The 18,336-nt window shown below is 44.2% G+C and overlaps 1 protein-coding gene across 1 annotated transcript; it reads right to left on the reverse strand.

Moving 5' to 3' along the window:
• Positions 1–3,896: 3,896 nt before the first annotated feature.
• Positions 3,897–17,019, reverse strand: LOC307075708 (NT-3 growth factor receptor-like; the record flags this gene model as incomplete). The annotated part of the gene is made up of 16 exons (XM_079736383.1): positions 3,897–4,082; positions 4,366–4,524; positions 4,828–5,071; positions 5,610–5,782; positions 6,152–6,282; positions 6,513–6,704; positions 7,384–7,486; positions 7,566–7,612; positions 8,303–8,608; positions 9,547–9,688; positions 10,386–10,528; positions 10,774–10,928; positions 11,853–11,921; positions 12,040–12,111; positions 12,281–12,355; positions 16,790–17,019. The coding sequence occupies 16 exons, from the start codon at positions 17,017–17,019 to the stop codon at positions 3,897–3,899; spliced, it is 2,427 nt and encodes an 808-aa protein (XP_079592509.1).
• Between the last annotated feature and the right edge of the window lie 1,317 nt (positions 17,020–18,336).

Consider the following 18,336-nt stretch of genomic DNA (forward strand, 5'->3'; position numbering starts at 1 on the left):
AGGCTTCCTTCTCTCTTCCTCCTCTCTCTCCTGCTCCCCTAATGTCCATGGGTTATTTGAGGCTCCATCGCTCATGATGAAATATTGAAACCTTTCAGTTGAAACACTCTATATCTACTTTTATACTAACCGCACATTCAGTCGCAGACTCGCAACAGAGGTCCAAGCAAACACACACACCCCAAGCACGCACAAATGCATGCACACACACACACACACTTCTCTTTTCATTTTAGAAGATAAAAAATGTTTTACTGCTCCTTAAGGTTAACACAGACATTTCATAAATGACAAATTAAACATGGGATGACCAAATTATCTTTCGTTAGTTTTCTATTTGGATATTAGACCATAGTGTGAGAATCGAGAGGACTGACAGAGACAGACTTTAAACTTTCCCTTCATGGTAGTCCGTTGGCCTCAATGGCTCCTATGGGATTTATCTTATCTTTAATTTAGATTTACATTCAGGGCATTTAGCAGATGCTTTTATCCAAAATGACTTACAACCATTCATACACACATTCACACAGCGACAGCGGAGTCAGCCATGCAAGGCGACAGCCAGCTTGTCGGGAGCAGTCAGGGTGAGGCGTCTTGTTCAGGGAAACCTCAACACTCAAGCTAGGAGGAGCCTCTGAATATCAGGATGACGTGTGACCTCTACAGTATGGATATTATACCTAACGATCAGCCAGATATTCTTAGAACCATAACCTACGTTCTATTTAATATCTTCCTGACGGCCGATACCAGAGGTGTCACTAGAAATGTTCACTTGTCCAAAAATCTGGTGGCAGGACCCCAATAGTGGCCCAGATGCAACATTGACCCTGTAGTACCTTGAGGTGCTGATCAGGATGGTCAGTGTTTTAAACATAGCAACTAAGCGTATGCACAAGGCATTAGAGGTGTTCTATCTCTTCTGTCGATAGGACCTAAGGGGGGCAGGGAATAGCTAATTGGTCAACTTGATTGACAATATGTTATTGCAGAAAATCTGGGTTTGGCAATAGAGTCGTATATGAGTTTTCGGCTTTCCAGCGAAGGTTCAATGGGTTCAATGGGCTCAATGGGCCTGGAGCTTACTAACTAATTTAGCTGATGGAGAGGAGAAAAGCACTCAGTTCCCAGGGCCTGAAGAACAAAGGGAAGGTCCCATGATGGAATTCACACCCACCTACACCTACGTCTTGCCTGGGTACCAGGCAAGAACTGACTACAGTGAGGCATTTTTTGTGCTCATGCTGTGTTGGCACCATAATCACAACCTTCAAGAAGGAGGCAAAGAGCTTCCCAGGGGAGACTGAGGAACAGACCGATCGCCACTTGGGACTGGAGGAAATTCAGAATGGTTGCCATGGAACCAGACACATTTCCCCGACCTGGACATGCACCACTTGGAGAATCTCCTCCTTCAGAGCAGTGTCCGGGGCGAGCACCAAGGATGCGAGCCATTGAAAAACGTGTCCACTGCTCGGCTGATCCACAGATATACTGTGAGAGAGAGTGTAGAGAGTGTGAGAGAAGGAAAGAGAGAAGGAGAGGGATGTGGTTTTGAAACAGAAATGAGATCAGGGCTAAATGTTTGTTGGTAGAGTTTTTTTAAGAGAATCAGATTGAAACAAAGATTTAGGAAGAATTGAATGTACTGCTTGTATTTCAATATACAGCATGTATTTAAATAAGCTCTGTATTTGAATACACTGCATCTATTTGCCAAAATCCAGTTTATCCATAAAATCACCTTTTAAATGTTGAACTAAAACAAACAATGAATTGCCTTTTAAATGTTGAAATAAAATAAACATAAATAACATTTCAAATGTTGAAATAAACTAAACAATAAATTAGTTTCGAAATCTTGAAATAAAATGGAATAGAATTCACAGTTGAAATGTTGAAATATAACAAATAAGAAATTACACTTTAAATGTATTTAGTTTCTGTTTGTGTGTGTGCATGAACGTGTGTGTGTGTGTGTGTGTGTGTGTGTGTGTGTGTGTGTGCGTGTGCGTGCGTGTGTGAGTGTGTGTGTGTTTGTGTGTGAAAGACAGGGAAGGGTAATTGATAGAATAATTCATTATTTTAATAAAGGAAACAGATAGTGAAGAAGTAGCAGTTTAGTAAACATATTGTGATCATTAAGTTCTATCATTTGAAAAACAGAGAAACACAAACTAAATGTCCTTTCAGTGAAGGTTATAATCAGAGGTAGAGGAAGGAGAGTAGACATTTCATTTACCCCTCTCTCTCCTCCTCCTCTTCCCCTACCTCCTCCTCCTCTTCCCCTACCTCTTCCTCCTCCTCTTGCCCTACCTCCTCCTCCTCTTCCTCTTCCCCTACCTCCTCCTCCTCATTCTCTACCTCCTCCTCCTCTTCTTCCCCTACCTCCTCCTCCCCTTCCCCTACCTCCTCCTCCTCTTGCCCTACCTCCTCCTCCTCTTCCCCTACCTCCTCCTCCTCCTCATTCTCTACCTCCTCCTCCTCTTCCCCTAACTCCTCCTCCTCCTCATTCTCTACCTCCTCCTCCTCTTGCCCTACCTCCTTCTCCTCATTCTCTACCTCCTCCTCCTCCTCTTCCCCTACCTCCTCCTCCTCCTCTTCCCCTACCTCCTCCTCCTCCTCATTCTCTACCTCCTCCTCCTCTTCCTCATCCACCACCTTTTCCTGATCCCTCTACTCCTCCCCTGCCCTCTTACTCCTCCTCCTCCTCCTTTGCTTTCTCCTCTAGACATACAGCTGCTGGTGGAAATTAAACTGAAAAAATGTATGAAATAACAAAATCACACACACACACACACACACACACACACACACACACACACACACACACACACACACACACACACAAGTTGCATTTCTGTGGTTATGTGACCTACAGGGGAGAACCACAAAAAAGTGAAAGTGAACACAATGACAAGGAAAACAACTACAGGAATCGGCCAGCACAGCACAGCCAATCAGATATCCTTGATGACACTTCCACAAAACTAATAAATACATGTATATTTCTATATAAAATATATTTATTAGTATATATTTCTACATAGTGAAGCATAATGCATTCACTTGATAAAAAGATTGCCCTGTTTTTCTGAATGAACAAGATAATTATCTCGAGTTCTGAGAAAACCAAGAGAGTGAAAAGAAATGACTGCTCTGTATTTCTGAAATATCAAGATGCCTCAAAATAGTAAGGAGTTACATGTTACATGCCAAATTATGTCAGCAAGGGCTTTGGGTCTGAACACCGGCAAAGTCCTGAGGTGCCGGCGCAAATCCGACAAACTCATAACAATACCATCTTTATGACTTAAAGGCATGATATCTCCCAATACAAACCCAAATAAAACTGGATTCAATTTAACAGGCCGGACTTGTTGCTTCCAAAAATCTAATTTTCAAGTGAATGAGAGTTTCCTTTGGAAATTTGAGATATTTCATTAATTCAGTAAAACAAGGCAGATTTTAATTTTCATGAAATCTTTTCTCAGAAATCTGAGATAATTATCTCGTTCATTCCGAAAAAGAGGGCACATTTTTTTTCTTAATCAAATGCATTACACTGCCTTACCCTTCGAGACCTGTTCTAAGAAAAAAATACACTTCCGCTTGTTTCTTCTATTAGAATCCAGAAAACGTGTTTTTACGATTCTTCATAATCCTGAGGTATCCAAATGTCTTACAGGCACTTAAGTTCCATCAGTGTCAGGTCTGAGTGACACCAGACAAGTTCAGACCAGGACTAGGACCATACCAGACCAGGAAAGACCAGGCCAGGACCAATCCAGACCAGACCATACCAGACCAGACAAGAACCAGACTACGCCAGGACGAGGATTAGACCAGACCAGACCAGGCTAGACCAAGACCGGGACCAGGCCAGGTTGGCTCTAGCCCAGGATGTCCAGGTAGTTGGGGGAGGTCTTCCCCAGTAGCAGCAGCAGCCTGTGAAGCTCCTGGATGGTGAGTCTGAGCTGAGGGTCAGTCTGCCAGCATCCCAGCATGATGTCATACACCTCCTTAGGACACGCCCTCGGCCTGTCGAGAACTGCCCCCTGCACTAAGTACTCCATTACCTGGAACGAGAGAGAGAGCCATACACACCCTAACTAGAGATATTCTACAGTAGAGAGAGAGACAGCTATGCCAGTACTGTAATGGGACAGGAAAAAGACATTGGCAGGGACAGTGTAGAATACATGGGGGTGAAAAGAGCTAAATGCTGTCAAATGGGATCCTCTTTCTCTTTCATCTGGGTATTAGTTATTTTAAACCTGACCTTATCGCAGAGAGCAAGAGAGAAAGACAGAGAAAGAGAGACTATATACTGTATATATATAAATAATGCTGGTGACGTACCTCAGTGTTAGACAGCTGAAACCAGGGCTGCTTCCCGTAGGTGAAGATCTCCCATATGATCACCCCAAAGCTCCAGACATCCGTCTCCACGGTGAACCTCCTGTACAGCACACTCTCTGGGGGCATCCATCGGATAGGAAGCATGGTGTGACCTCCCACCTAGAAGAGGATGAGAGGAGAGCGGTTGAGAGGATTTAACGCACCCACTAAATGAGGAATTGAGTTAATTTGTGTTAAAACAAAATTAACGTGTAAAGGTTTCGAGATGAATTGAATGTTAGCATACAACATTGACAGACATAGTTTTATCACTCACAGTGGCCTTACCGTGTAGTAGTCGTGTGAACGCTGACCTTAACCTATGCTATTCGTGCTAATGCTAAGGCTATCCTCACTGTGTAGCGTTTGTGCTCAGGCTGGCCATGGCCCATGTATTATAGGTGGTGCCAACTCGGGCCTTACCCTGTAGTAGTCGGCGCTGTAGATGTCCCGGGACATGCCGAAGTCCCCGATCTTCACCACCAGGCCGTCGCCCACCAGACAGTTGCGCGTGGCCAGGTCTCGGTGGACGAAGTGCTGCGAGGCCAGGTACACCATCCCAGAGGCCACCTGGGAGGCCATGAGGAGCATCTGGGACATAGCCAGGTGTCCACTAGCCTGCGCGGGCTCCCCGTTCACCAGGACAATAGAATCAGGACTGTGAGCCCTGCGAAACAAAAACACACTTACTGCACACGAAAAACACACAAACACCCTCTACTGCACACAAAACACACACACTTACAGTCCAAAACTCTAGCATATAGTGGTGTATTTTAGGGTTTTATTGTTGCAGTGTAGCGTAGCGTAACAGTGTAGCCTCGTGTCACATTACATTGGTGTAGCCTAGCAGGATAGCACAGTGGTGCAGCCTAGCGGTATAGCACAGTGGTGCAGCCTAGCGGTATAGCACAGTGGTGCAGCCTAGCGGTATAGCACAGTGGTGTAGCCTAGCGGTATAGCACAGTGGTGTAACCTAGCGGTATAGCACAGTGGTGCAGCCTAGCGGTATAGCACAGTGGTGCAGCCTAGCGGTATAGCACAGTGGTGCAGCCTAGCGGTATAGCACAGTGGTGCAGCCTAGCGGTATAGCACAGTGGTGCAGCCTAGCGGTGCTTTCTAGCTGTGAAACCTTGCCTAGTGGAGTAGCCTAGCGCTGTAGCCTAGCGGAGCAGCCTAGCGGAGTAGCCTAGTGGTGCGGGTACCTGAGGAACTTATTGAGGTCCCCGTGCTTCATGTACTCAAACACCATGATGAGCGGGTCCCCGTCAACGCACACGCCGTAGAAATGGACGATGTGCTCGTGCTGCAGGTTGGTCAAAAGCTCTGCCTCGCGCTGGAAGTCCTTCCTCGCAGACAGACTGGGCTCTCTGATGGTCTATGGGTCACACCGCAAATATAGATAAACATATATGCAGAAACAAATGGTAAATGGACTGCATTTAAACAGCGCTCTTATCCAAAGCGCTTTACAATATTGGCTGACATTCACCCATTCACACACCGACGGCGGTGTCAGCCATGCAAGGCGACAGCCAGCTCGTCGGGAGCAGTTAGGGTGAGGTGCCTTGCTCAGGGACACCTCGACACTCTGGTGCTCGAACCACCAACCTTGCGGTTACCAGCCAACCCGTTCTACATCCTGAGCCAATGCCGCCCCAAATACTTATCCACATGTATATTTCTATATGTATGGAGACAATGTGTGTGTGTTTGTGTGTGTGTGTGTGTTTGTGTGTGTTTGTACCTTGACAGCAGCCAGGGTCTTGGGGGTGGTAGGGTGGAGGTCATAGCACTCAGCGAGGAAGACCTTCCCGAAGGCCCCCTCCCCCAACTCCCTCTTCAGGATGATGTCCCTCCTCTGGATTTGCGGCACGACTGCACACACACACAGACACACACACACACACACACACACACACACACACACACACACACACACAGAGAAACACACACGCATCAATACACATCTACAATGAGGAGTACTTGTGACCCTTTTAGCCTCCCATACATGTTAATGTGTGTGTGCGCGTGTGCGTATGTGCCTGTGCGTGTGCGTGTGTGCACGTGTTTGTGCATGTGTGTGCGTGTGAGAGAGAGAGACTGACAGGAGGCGGGGCCGGAGCTGCTGGGTCTGTAGTATGGCTGAAGCTGCTGAGACTGCTCGGCAGGGATGTGAGTCATCGCCATGGCGACAGCATCAGGCCCCGCCTCCAGGGCGCACGGAGAAAGGAGCCCATGGTTTAGGTGATGAAGAGGAGTAGCAGAGTCTTCCTCACCATGGATGACAGCAACGGGTCCTGGGGAGGAGATCACCAGATATACACCGGATATACACCATCAGATATACACCACCAGATATACACCAGATATACGCCAGATATACACCACCAAATATACACCAGATATACACCAGATATACACCAGGTATACAACACCAGATATACACCAGATATACACCATCAAATATACACCAGATATACACCAGGTATACACCACCAGATATACACCAGATATACACCAGGTATACAACACCAGATATACACCAGATATACACCATCAAATATACACCAGATATACACCAGGTATACACCACCAGATATACACCAGATATACACCAGATATACACCATCAGATATACACCAGATATACGCCAGATAAACACCACATATACACCATCAGATATACAACCCCAGAATGGTTAGGCCAAGTTAATTTCATCAAAGGGTTAGGGTTAGCCCTAGAGTAAGCCCTCGTGCGTAGCTTGCTGCCACAGTGAAAAATCTCCTTAGAAAAACCTTTTCAAGGTCTTTCCAGGAAAAAGCTGCACCCTAGTCAAATCTGCAAGTCACTCTGAAACAAAGGTGTTTGACTTTCCAGATATTTGCTTGGTCTTTGTGTCTGTCTGATCAGTACTTTACGCCACAGTTTGTTCTTGGAAGTAGCTTGAGGAGCTGATATAACCAGTCTATTTCTTACCTTTCATACCCAATTTGGAGCGGCGGCCATATTTGTTGATGAGGAGGAAGAGAACAAGGAAGAAAATACCAGCGGACCCTGCCAGACACACAGCCACCGTCACCTGACAACAAGAACATTAATCATACTTTAGCATACATTAATATAAATTACATATCATACATATCTATAGGTTATCTTACCCCGAAGGTTTCTTCCTCTGGTGTTTCAGGATCAGGATAGGAGAGATCTGAAATAAAAATTTAGTGGTAATTTTTAGGATGAGATTAGGAAAACTTGGATGTCCTCCAAGAGGAATTGTGTGGTATAGCACCGATCATATGGAGAACCATTACAAGAACATCAGATAAACAAAAGATCCTATTAGACCAGTGCCTGTTCATCCATCTCACATTCGGTAGACTGGCTGCTCGCCTCAGCTTCTAGACCCTCTGGCAGATCAGTACAGTGGCATGATGCATTGAGGATGGCCAAGAGTGAGTAAGCAAGGTTGCAGTCTACACACACCGCCAAGAAAGCTCGTTTTCAGTCCAAGTATTAATCATAAAACAATATAAAATAAACAGCATAAATAACAGTTTGTAATTTCCATTAGACAGCGGCATTCTCTGAGCCACAGCTACTCTCTACGGAGGAACACAGTGGAGTGCATTAGCGTTAAGTAGTGTCTCTTGGTGGTACTAAGTGTTAAGTAGTGTTTGGTGGTGTTCAGCAGTGTTCGGGGTGTTTAGTAATGTTTGGTGGTTTTAAGTAGTGTTTGCGGTGATTATGGTGTTTAAAGTGCTTAGTAGTGCTGTTAGTGTTAAAAGTAGTTAGGGGTTTTCTGGGGTGTTAAATGGTTCGAGTTGGGGGTTGTTTTGTAGTGTTGACTTGTGAGGGTTCAGGGGTTAGGAGTAGAGATTTTTCGCGGTGACCTCACCCTCCTCCTCAAGGTCGGGCGGATGCAGGAAATGGGCATAGAGGGTCTTGGTGGCGGAGCCCAGGGTGTTGGTGGCCTCTAGGGTGTAGTTCCCGTTGTCCAGGTGGGTGGGGTTCCTGAAGAGCAGGCAGCCCTCCAGGGAGTCTTGGTAGGAGTCCAGCTCCAGGCGGATCACATCGGACTGGATCAGGTCGCGGGTCCCCCGGAGCCAGCGTAGTCGGGGGGGAGGGTGGCCGCGGACCCAGAATTCCAGACAGGTATCATGGCGACGCTGGGGCGCTGACAGCTTTAGGATCACCGGAGAGACTGGATACACAGGAAGTCACAGGTAAGACGGCAAGTCAATGACAGACGGGAAAACACAGGTAGATAGACATGAAGCCACAGATAGGAAGTCACAGATTAACAGGAAACCAGAGGTAGTTAGGTAGGAAGGCAGAAAAGGGCTGTTTTTCATTAGTGGTTTTACTTCCCCTCATTTTCTCCCATCATCCCTTGGTATTATGAAACAGAATACGTCGCATGATGGCCACTGGGAGAGCAGAGGGAAAGTGGGCGGCGGAGGAGCGAGGATGGAAATAGAACGCACTTCAATTTCAGACCAAACTATCATGGCTCTGTCGCCAGTTTTACTATACTGCTTTTTGCAAATCATTAGAATACCTGCAGACTCGAACATAGAGCTATTCAAGATTTACTTTCTTACAAATTAGTTGAATATAAATATTTTTGTTTAGTTTCACTTAATCTTTTTTTGAATAAATAGACGACATGTTGGCAATGCAATAAATATTGATTGAAAGAAATACTGAAATGACTGTGTACAAATTCTTCCACTTCTCTTTCGGTAGCTTGACCAAACCATGGATGTACTGTATTTCTTGCAGCAAATGCATAACTGCAATGCATTGTCGGTGATATACACCTCTGTAGTGACCATCATTCATTCATGTCATTCAAGACAAAGGGAATGACACTTATGATGGAGGCGGGGATTCCCACGAGGGCAAGTGTGGAGGGGAATTCAACAAGTGCATGTTGAAGCCTAATGAAACACCGCCAACTACTGCTCTGTGTTTTAATTACTGATCAGTTGGAAGAAGAAGCATGTACTCAAACACAGACAATGTTCTCACACTCTAACCTTCGAACCCTCCTACCCTCTAACCCTAACCCTAACTTTCTAACCCTCTTGGAGAAGGAGAAGGAGCAGGTGGAGCAGGAAGAGGAGCTGAGGGTCTTACACATGACATTCAGCTGGATGGAGGCGTTGCTGCTGCCCACCAGGTTCTCAGCGATGCAGACCAGCTGGAAGCCGTTATCATCCGGACTGGTGTTGAAAAGACGCAGACTGATGGAGTGGAGACTAGAACTGTAGACAGTAGACTGGAGGAGAGAGAAGGGAGCGAGGGAGATAAGCCCCTTTCACACACGCATTCCGTCCCTTCAATGTTCAGAACATTTCCTGCATGGGGTCATTTGTGAATGGGAACAGGGAACGATATTCCTGGAAATCTGAGGCGGCTACTTGCTCAAGATCTAGTAACATTCCCAGTTCACTACCGGTGGCATTGCTTGAGGAGCACGTAAAGGGCAATGTCCGTGTGACGTATGATGCTAGCGCATTGAGCAAGCGGAGCAATCCCGATTCTCTGCTGATTAAGTACCTCAATCTGCAGATGTTTATCTCAATGCTCTTAGTGGTGATTTGATTTCAATATCAATACAGCTTATTTTGTTTGCAAACAAGCGTCCTTCTATCAATGGCTGGAAAATGGACAGATTCCGAAAGAAGAGTGCGTGATTGGGCCTCCATAAGTGTTGCATTACCGCCATCTACTGGACTGTCCCTTGGACACCTATTCCTGCATTGCTATGCCATATGTGTAAGGGCACAGACGCGTGTGCATATGTGTGAACAACAAAAATAACTAGCGGTGCCTGAAAATAGTTATTTACCCAGAATCCAGAAGAGTCAGAGATAGACTGTGTGTGTAATGTGTGTGTTTGTGTGTGTGTGTGTGTGTGTGTGTGTGTGTGTGTGTGTGTGTGTGTGTGTGTGTGTGTGTGTGTGTGTGTGTACCAGGTGTGTGTTGATGGTGTGTAGACCCCCTACGGTCCAGTCCACCTCGGGAAGCGGGGAGGCCGTCCCGTTGCAGCTCAGTGTCACATTGTCCCCCTCTGTCACAAACACACTGGACGCACTCACACTGACCTCAGGAAGGTCTGCGAACAGACACACACACACACACACACACACACACACACACACACACACACACACACACAGTAAGCAGTTTACAACAGATAGTGAGGTACAATGCTGTGCTCACTATAGATAATGAGGTACATGTTGTGTTCCCCCCAGCTGGTGGTGAACATGTTTTGTTCCCCCCAGCTGGTGGTGAGCATGTTGTGTTCCCCCCAGCCAGTGGTGAACATTTTGTGCACGGGGGTAGTGTTGTGCTCACCACAGCTAGTGATGTACATGTTGTGCAAAGGGATGACGTCGTCTCGGTTCCTGCAGACCAGCGTCTGAGTGTGGAGAGAAGCTTCTCCCCTCTGCTGCCACAGCTGCAGCCAGCGGAGACCACAGCCACACACAAACTCTACACCCTCTAGTCGCCTAGCAACAACAACATAAAGAGACATTAACAGCATGAACTTCAACACACATATACACGCAAGCCCCAACTCCAGCAGCTAGTGTGCTTGTTAGCCTGTTGCTAGTGTGCTTGTAAGCCTGTAGCAGGCAGCCAGTGTGCTTGTAAACGTGTAGCCTGCAGCTGGTGGGCTTGTTAGCCTGTAGCCTGCAGCTGGTGGGCTTGTTAGCCTGTAGCCTGCAGCTGGTGGGCTTGTTAGCCTGTAGCATGCAACTAGTGGGCTGCTGAGGAGACCACCAGCTCAGAGAGTTAGAGAGGTTGGTTGTTAGCCTATTCCCCTCAGCATTCATACCCTGAAGTCCAGATTGAACGGCAACATGGAGGAGAAAGTGATTGTTGCCGCTTGTGGACTCCCGGATCTCTATAATATCAATATAATTTAATATAGTATAACATATTATACTATCGGCTTAAAGCTGTTTGTGCCTCCAGATGATATTATGGAATCATAAACGATGGCATTGGGTTCTCCGACAGTTTGCTCATGGGAATACACACATTTGATCGCGGAGTGAATATTAACCTCTCTTTTGGTGTAAACACACAGTAACAGTGCATTCACACCAAACCGAAGGTGCGGCACAAATATATACAAAGGCAAAGCATAAACAGGAATAGCTCGAATTGCATGCCGTGAACAACGTGGTTAGCCAGGATTCTACTAGCGGAAACAACACGGATTAAGTTGAATTCTCGAGTTTAATATTTGAACTTCGGCGCAAATTTAGCTTAATACTGAATCACCTGCTTGAGAAAAGTTTGTGATTCGCAAAGAGTAACGCAAGTAGAATATTTGCTTCACCGTTGGTGTGAATGCGCCTTAAAACTAATACCAGATTAGTTTTAGCGTTAGCCTGTAGCTAGCGTTAGCCAGGATGCTAACTTACAGCTCAGAGAGTTGAAGGTGTTGGAAGAGCTGCCAGGACAGTGTGGTCAGGGGATTCTTCGACAGGTTTCTGTTCAGAAGAGAAAATATGAAACAACAGAGTTCTGAGGTAGTTCAATATTATTTATGCATTTCATTGCTTTTAATTTAACACTTTCGTGTGGGTGTGTTTGTGTGTGTGAACTCACATGTAGTACAGTTCAATGTTCTGGTGGAAGGCACGCGCATGAATGGACCTCAACCTACAGCTAGTGATGGTCCTGTAAAACACACACACACACACACATATTACACACACACATGTGCACTCACACACACACACAAACGCATACACACAGGTAGACAGAGAGAAAGGCAGACAGACATGTAGGCTGACAGGTAAACAGAAAGCCAGACAGGCAGATAGACAGAAAGTCAGGTAGTCCTCACAGTCTCTGCAGGCCGATGTAGAGTTCCATGTCCACATCTCTGAGAGTCTGTAATCCGGTCCAGTTCTCTATGTGTCTACACAGGCACACACACACACACACACACACACACACACACACACACACACACACACACACACACGTGTGCAGGCATACACACACACATACATACATACAAACAACATGTAAATACACACACATCCGAAACAACAGAACCTGATGAATAAAACGCATCTGGAGAATAGCTGCACTACAGCTTGAGAACATATAGAAATGAAATGATCCTGGAGACCAAATGGATGAAGACCTTCTCCTAGCCCTAAACCTAGCCATAACTCTTCTCCTAACCCTACCCCTGACCCTTACCTCTAACCCTACATCGAAGCAGTTAAACTGCTAATTCCATTACAATTCAGGCAAAATAACTGTCCTGGTACTACAAGATCTTAGTGTAGCCTTTGACACAGTTGATCATAAAATACTGCTCAACTGACTAGAAATCAGTGTCGGACTGTCAGGAAATGTCCTTAAATGGTTCAAATCCTACCAAGAAGACCGAAATTACTTTGTGTCTATTGGAACCTATGCATCAGAGAAAACCACCATGCCATATGGAGTTCCTCAGGGGTCCATTCTTGGGCCTCTTATATTTAACCTCTACATGCTGCCCCTAGGCCAAATATTTCAAGAGTATCACATTACATACCACAGCTATGCAGATGACACCCAGATTTACCTTGCATTATCACCTAATGACTTTGGTCCTATTGACTATTTATGCCTGTACATTGAAAAAGTGAATAGCTGGATGCTAAATAGTTTCTTACAATTAAATAAAGATAAAACTAAGATAGTTGTATTAGGGAATAAAGAAGGGAGACTGAGGCTCAGTGCCTACTTGGAGTCTAAAAGTCTTGTAAAAAAATGTAAGAAATATAAAAAAAAAATGTAAAGAACAACCTTGATGTTATCTTTGATGGGGAATTTAGTTTTTGTGATTATATAAAAGCCACAACTAAAACAGCATTCTGGCACCTAAGAAATATAGTAAGGATCAGAGATTTTGTATCTAAGCAGGACTTAGAGAAGCTCATACATGCAACAGGTCACTTAGATCTACTGATACTGGTCAGCTGGTTGTGCCTAGGGTCAGGTCTAAGAATGGTGAGATGGCATTTAGCCATTATGCTGTCCACTGTTGGAACCAACTAACAGAAATTAAATCTGCTCCTACTGTAACTTCTTTTAAAAAGAAATTAAAAACCCATTTATTTTTCTATTGCTTCAATTAATCTTGTTTTTGCTTTGTTTTATTCTGTTGTTACCTGAATAATTACACATTTTATATTTGTTTATTTGTATATTTATTTTTCTATTGCTTTCAATTAATCTTGTTTTTGTTTTGTTTTATTCTGTTGTTACCTGAATAATAATATATTTTTATTTGTTTATTTATATTTATATTTAATTTAAAATATATATATATATATTTTAAAGCACTTTGAATAACCACTGTGTCTGATACTGTGCTATACAAATAAATGTGACTTATATTTGAACATTCCAACAACACACCAACCCTAACTCTAACCCTACTACTAACCCTCTAACCGTAGTACTAAATCTAACCTACTAAACCCTAACCCTGACCCTAACCCTAAAGTCCAAATCAAACTTCTCAGCAAACAAGTTTGCAAAGATCCGCATCGCTACTCAAAGACCATCCATGCTCCTTCTCACAACAGATGACCATGACTTGCGACATAGCTACATTGCTTTTTCTCGGGATACCATTTCAGTATTAACACGTCGGTTCATGTACATTTTTGGTTTGAAAAGCTACACTGACCCCTTTTGTTCCTTTTAACTTTATGTGGAAGTATAAGTGGAGGCAGTTTTGACCTCAGACCTTTGTGAACATGAGGTTGACAAAAGTGTGTATTCAGCCTTACCCCACTACTAAAACATCAACCCTAACCCTATTACTAAAACACCAGCCCTAACCCTGCTACTAAAACACCAAAGACGCCAAACACTTGCTCTTAAGAGGAGGAAAACCAGAAGACAACACATACAATCACAGTCATTCATGTGCTGTTGCTGAACAATAACAGGCAGCGATCTATTGGGGAAAGTTGGACTAGTTCAGATGATGACCCTTCCCTTACTGCAACCTAAATGAAGGCTAAATGTTCTGCAATCTGGCATTGTGACTCCGCAAAGACGTCAATTTAGATTTAGTTTAGAATACAGCAGGGCCATAAGGTATTTAATGAACCACTGATCACACAAAAACCTAAAATACTAACAAGGTAGGTGTGAAGTTTCATGTTGACTTCCTGTCAAATCCATATTGACTTCCTGTGAAGACATGTGTTGAATTCCTCTAAAACCCAACAGTGTTTTCATCTTGTGATACATGGATCAGTGTTGAAAGGTCTTTATGAAAAATACTGTGTGTGTGTGTGTGTGTGTGTGTGTGTGTGTGTGTGTGTGTGTGTGTCTGTGTGTGTGTGTGTGTGTGTGTGTGTGTGTCTGTGTGTGTGTGTGCTTCATTAGTATGCGTGTCTGAAGGAGCGAGGGCTGCAGATGCGGGGGTTTGGGGTGAGTCAGACGGGGTGATTTCTGTTTCCTTCAAATCTCTCCCTCTCTCTTTCTATCTCTCTATCTGTCTCTCTCTCCGGCCCTCTCTATCTCTCTCCCACTAGCTCTCTGTTACTCTCTTTTTTTGCTATCTCTTATTTCATCTCTCTATCTTGTGCCCACTCCCGTCTCTCTCTCACACTCTCTCTCTCTCTCCCTCATGAATCTCAGATTGTTGCAGTGACCTACTTTTCTGTGGTGCCGTTTTGTAGGGTATAGTTAATTTAAGACATTTGTATTAGTTACTGTGAGCCTGATTTGGACCAGCAATACAATTATTGGCTTTAAATTGTTTCAGTTGAATCCTTCTTCTTGTTTTTTTGCCATTTCCTGTATTTTACTTTCAAAACAATTGGACTCATCAACAACCAACATGCTGTTTACCGAAACCAACATCCTGTTTTACAACCAACATCCTGTTGACAGGTCTGAAGGGACAAACAACATCCGGTTAACGAAACCAACATCTTGTTTACACACTTAAACAACCTATTAACAGGAAACAACATCCTGTTTAGACAACCAACATCAGGTTGACAGCACTGACAGGGCAACCAACATCCTGTTTATACAACCAACTTCCTGTGGACAGCACTGACGGGACAACCCATATCCTGTTTATTCAACCAACTTCCTGTGGACAGCACTGAAGGGACAACCCATATCCTGTTTATTCAACCAACTTCCTGTGGACAGCACTGAAGGGACAACCCATATCCTGTTTATTCAACCAACTTCCTGTGGACAGCACTGACGGGACAACCCATATCCTGTTTATTCAACCAACTTCCTGTGGACAGCACTGAAGGGACAACCAACATCTGGTTCAAACAATCAACATCCTGTGGACAGCGCAGAAGTTCCAGAAATCTATATATAGTAGTAGAGAACTGTTGACTATCTGTATCTGATAGAAGAGAACACTTGAATGACTATCTGTATCTGCTAGTAGAGAACTGTAGTGTGTCTGTCCCTTTTGCCTGGGTTTTATTGATGAGGATTTTCTTATTTTTTTCTTCCCAGAGATTGTTTTGACCTTTCTTGGTGCAATTGCATCAACATAAAAATATGTAGTTTTAGAGCTGAAACTATCCAAAAGATCAATGACCACGTCAGAAGTTGGTGCAGGCCACCTAAAGAAGGCCTCCTTTAGTAGAGCAGGTGCGTTCTCACAGATAGACAATTTTGAGATTTGTTCAAACATGTATGAGAGTTATAATAGACATTAGCCTTAGTAATAATAACAACTTTGAATATAATTCAATATAATGTGATCCCTTGGGATGAATGGGTCCTGTCACATCCCAAATAATACATTATAAAATGTCTTTGGCACTGCTGTCAGTGTTGTCAGAGTTATCAATATGAATAATTGAATCACTATTATATATAATATTTGGGTGGCCTGTAAATGGCTAGTATTAAAATGCAAGAAACAGATTTCAATATGAGAGCAGGTTATTCAAAGGATGCAAACTTTCTTAATTATATTTTTTATAAAATATGGAAAAAATGTCTATCATATGCGTATATAATCTCTATGATGAAATCATTAATTTAAATTTTTTTGCCTTAATAGCTGATAAATCTCCAGCATAGTTACTCTTCTACTAGATCTATTATGACTATGATATACTACAAAAAATAGCATAAATACACTATATAAACTACTAGATATATGATAAATACAATACGATCTACACGAGTTATACTACTATATCTACTTTAATTCTCTGATATATACAGTATAATTACTATGATAGATCCACTTTAAATACGTCTATGAATGTCCTATATATAATGGCCTATATATATATATATATATGTATATATATATATATGAATGTATATGAAGGGAAATTCTCACATGGAAGTGATGTTGGTGAACAGGTCCTCCATGTCGCCAGTGGATCCGTTGCTCGCAGGCTCTTGGACGGCAAGCAGCGGGAAGAAGCGGTCGCTGTCAGACCGGTTACAGAACACTTCCTCCGGGGAACAGATACAGCTTGGCGGGCAGTCCAGCATGGCGCTCCGGGAGTGACGGAAGATGCTCATCATGAAAACGATCCTCCACCAGCACCACCAACACCAAGCCATAACTTCACCCGGGAGGGAGTCCCTGGCACCGCAGAGTGGTGGAGAGAGGTAGAGGAGAGAGTGAGGTGAAGGAAAGAGAGAGGTAGAGGAGAGCGAGGTGGAGGAGAGAGGATGAGAGGAGGTGGTGGTTGTGGAGCGATTAAATCCTGACGGTATTCTCCTCACTAGATGTAGTGTCCAGGGTCTGATACTCGCTCTGCCAATATTCAAATGAAGGTTTTATTTTCTGGAATGCCGTAGAGTGATCCGGAGTATTTTCTCCCCAGGGCGCGACCCTCCTCACACCTAGCAGCCGAAAACACGAGCACCAGAGACGGTATGAACGGATGAGATCCAGGCGAAGACCACCTCTAGCGCTCTGACGTGTGTCGGTCAGTCAGGCGACGGCCGGACAGACTGACCATATAAGGCTATCCGACCAACCCCATCTCATATGCATATACATATGTTCATATATATATCTATATATATATAGATATATATATATAGATATAGATAGTAACTATTATATGGTAGTATTCATAATAGATATGGTAGTATACAAAGTAGATATAGTAATATCTCTGTACTTATTATGATATAGTCATATTTATAGAAGATATAGGAGATTCTACATAGTTTAATGTACTGTTTGTATATATCTATATATATATATGTAGGTAACCATGGTAACAGTGGACCTGAGTCCAGGTAACCATGGTTTCAGTGTTCCTGAGAATGGGTGCCCATGATTACAGCTGTCCTGAGACCAGGTAACCATGGTTACACATTTCCTGACTCCAGATAACTGTAGTTACACCAGTCCTGAGATCAGGTAACCGTGGTTACAGATGTCATGAGACCAGGTTACATGCTGAGGAGAGAAACGGAGCAAGATAAGAGAAGGAGAGATGAGAGGAGAGGAGAAGGGAACAGAATAGAGCGGAAGAGAGGAAAGAGCACAGCATAGGAGAGGAGAGGAGAAGGGAGGAGAAAGGAGGAGAGGAGGAGGACAGCAGAGGGGACGAGAGGGGAAGGGAGGAAAAGGAGAAGAGGAGAGAGAAGGAGGACAGGACATGGGACGAGAGACAATGAGAGGAGGGAGGAGGAGGAGGAGAGGAGGAGGGGAGAGAAGGAAGGAGGGGAGAGAAGGAGGACAGGACCTGGGAGGAGAGGAGAAGGGAGGAGAAGGGAGGAGACAAGAGGGAAGGAGAGGAGAGAGGAGGAGAGAGAAGGAGAGGAGAGGAGGATATGAGAGGGGAGGAGAGAGGAGGAGAGGAGATGGGAGAATATCAGAGGGGAGGAGAGAGGAGGTGAGGAGAGGGGACAACAGAAGAG

The sequence above is a fragment of the Pollachius pollachius genome, assembly GCF_949987615.1.
Source record: "Pollachius pollachius genome assembly, chromosome: 5".
NCBI lineage: Eukaryota > Metazoa > Chordata > Actinopteri > Gadiformes > Gadidae > Pollachius > Pollachius pollachius.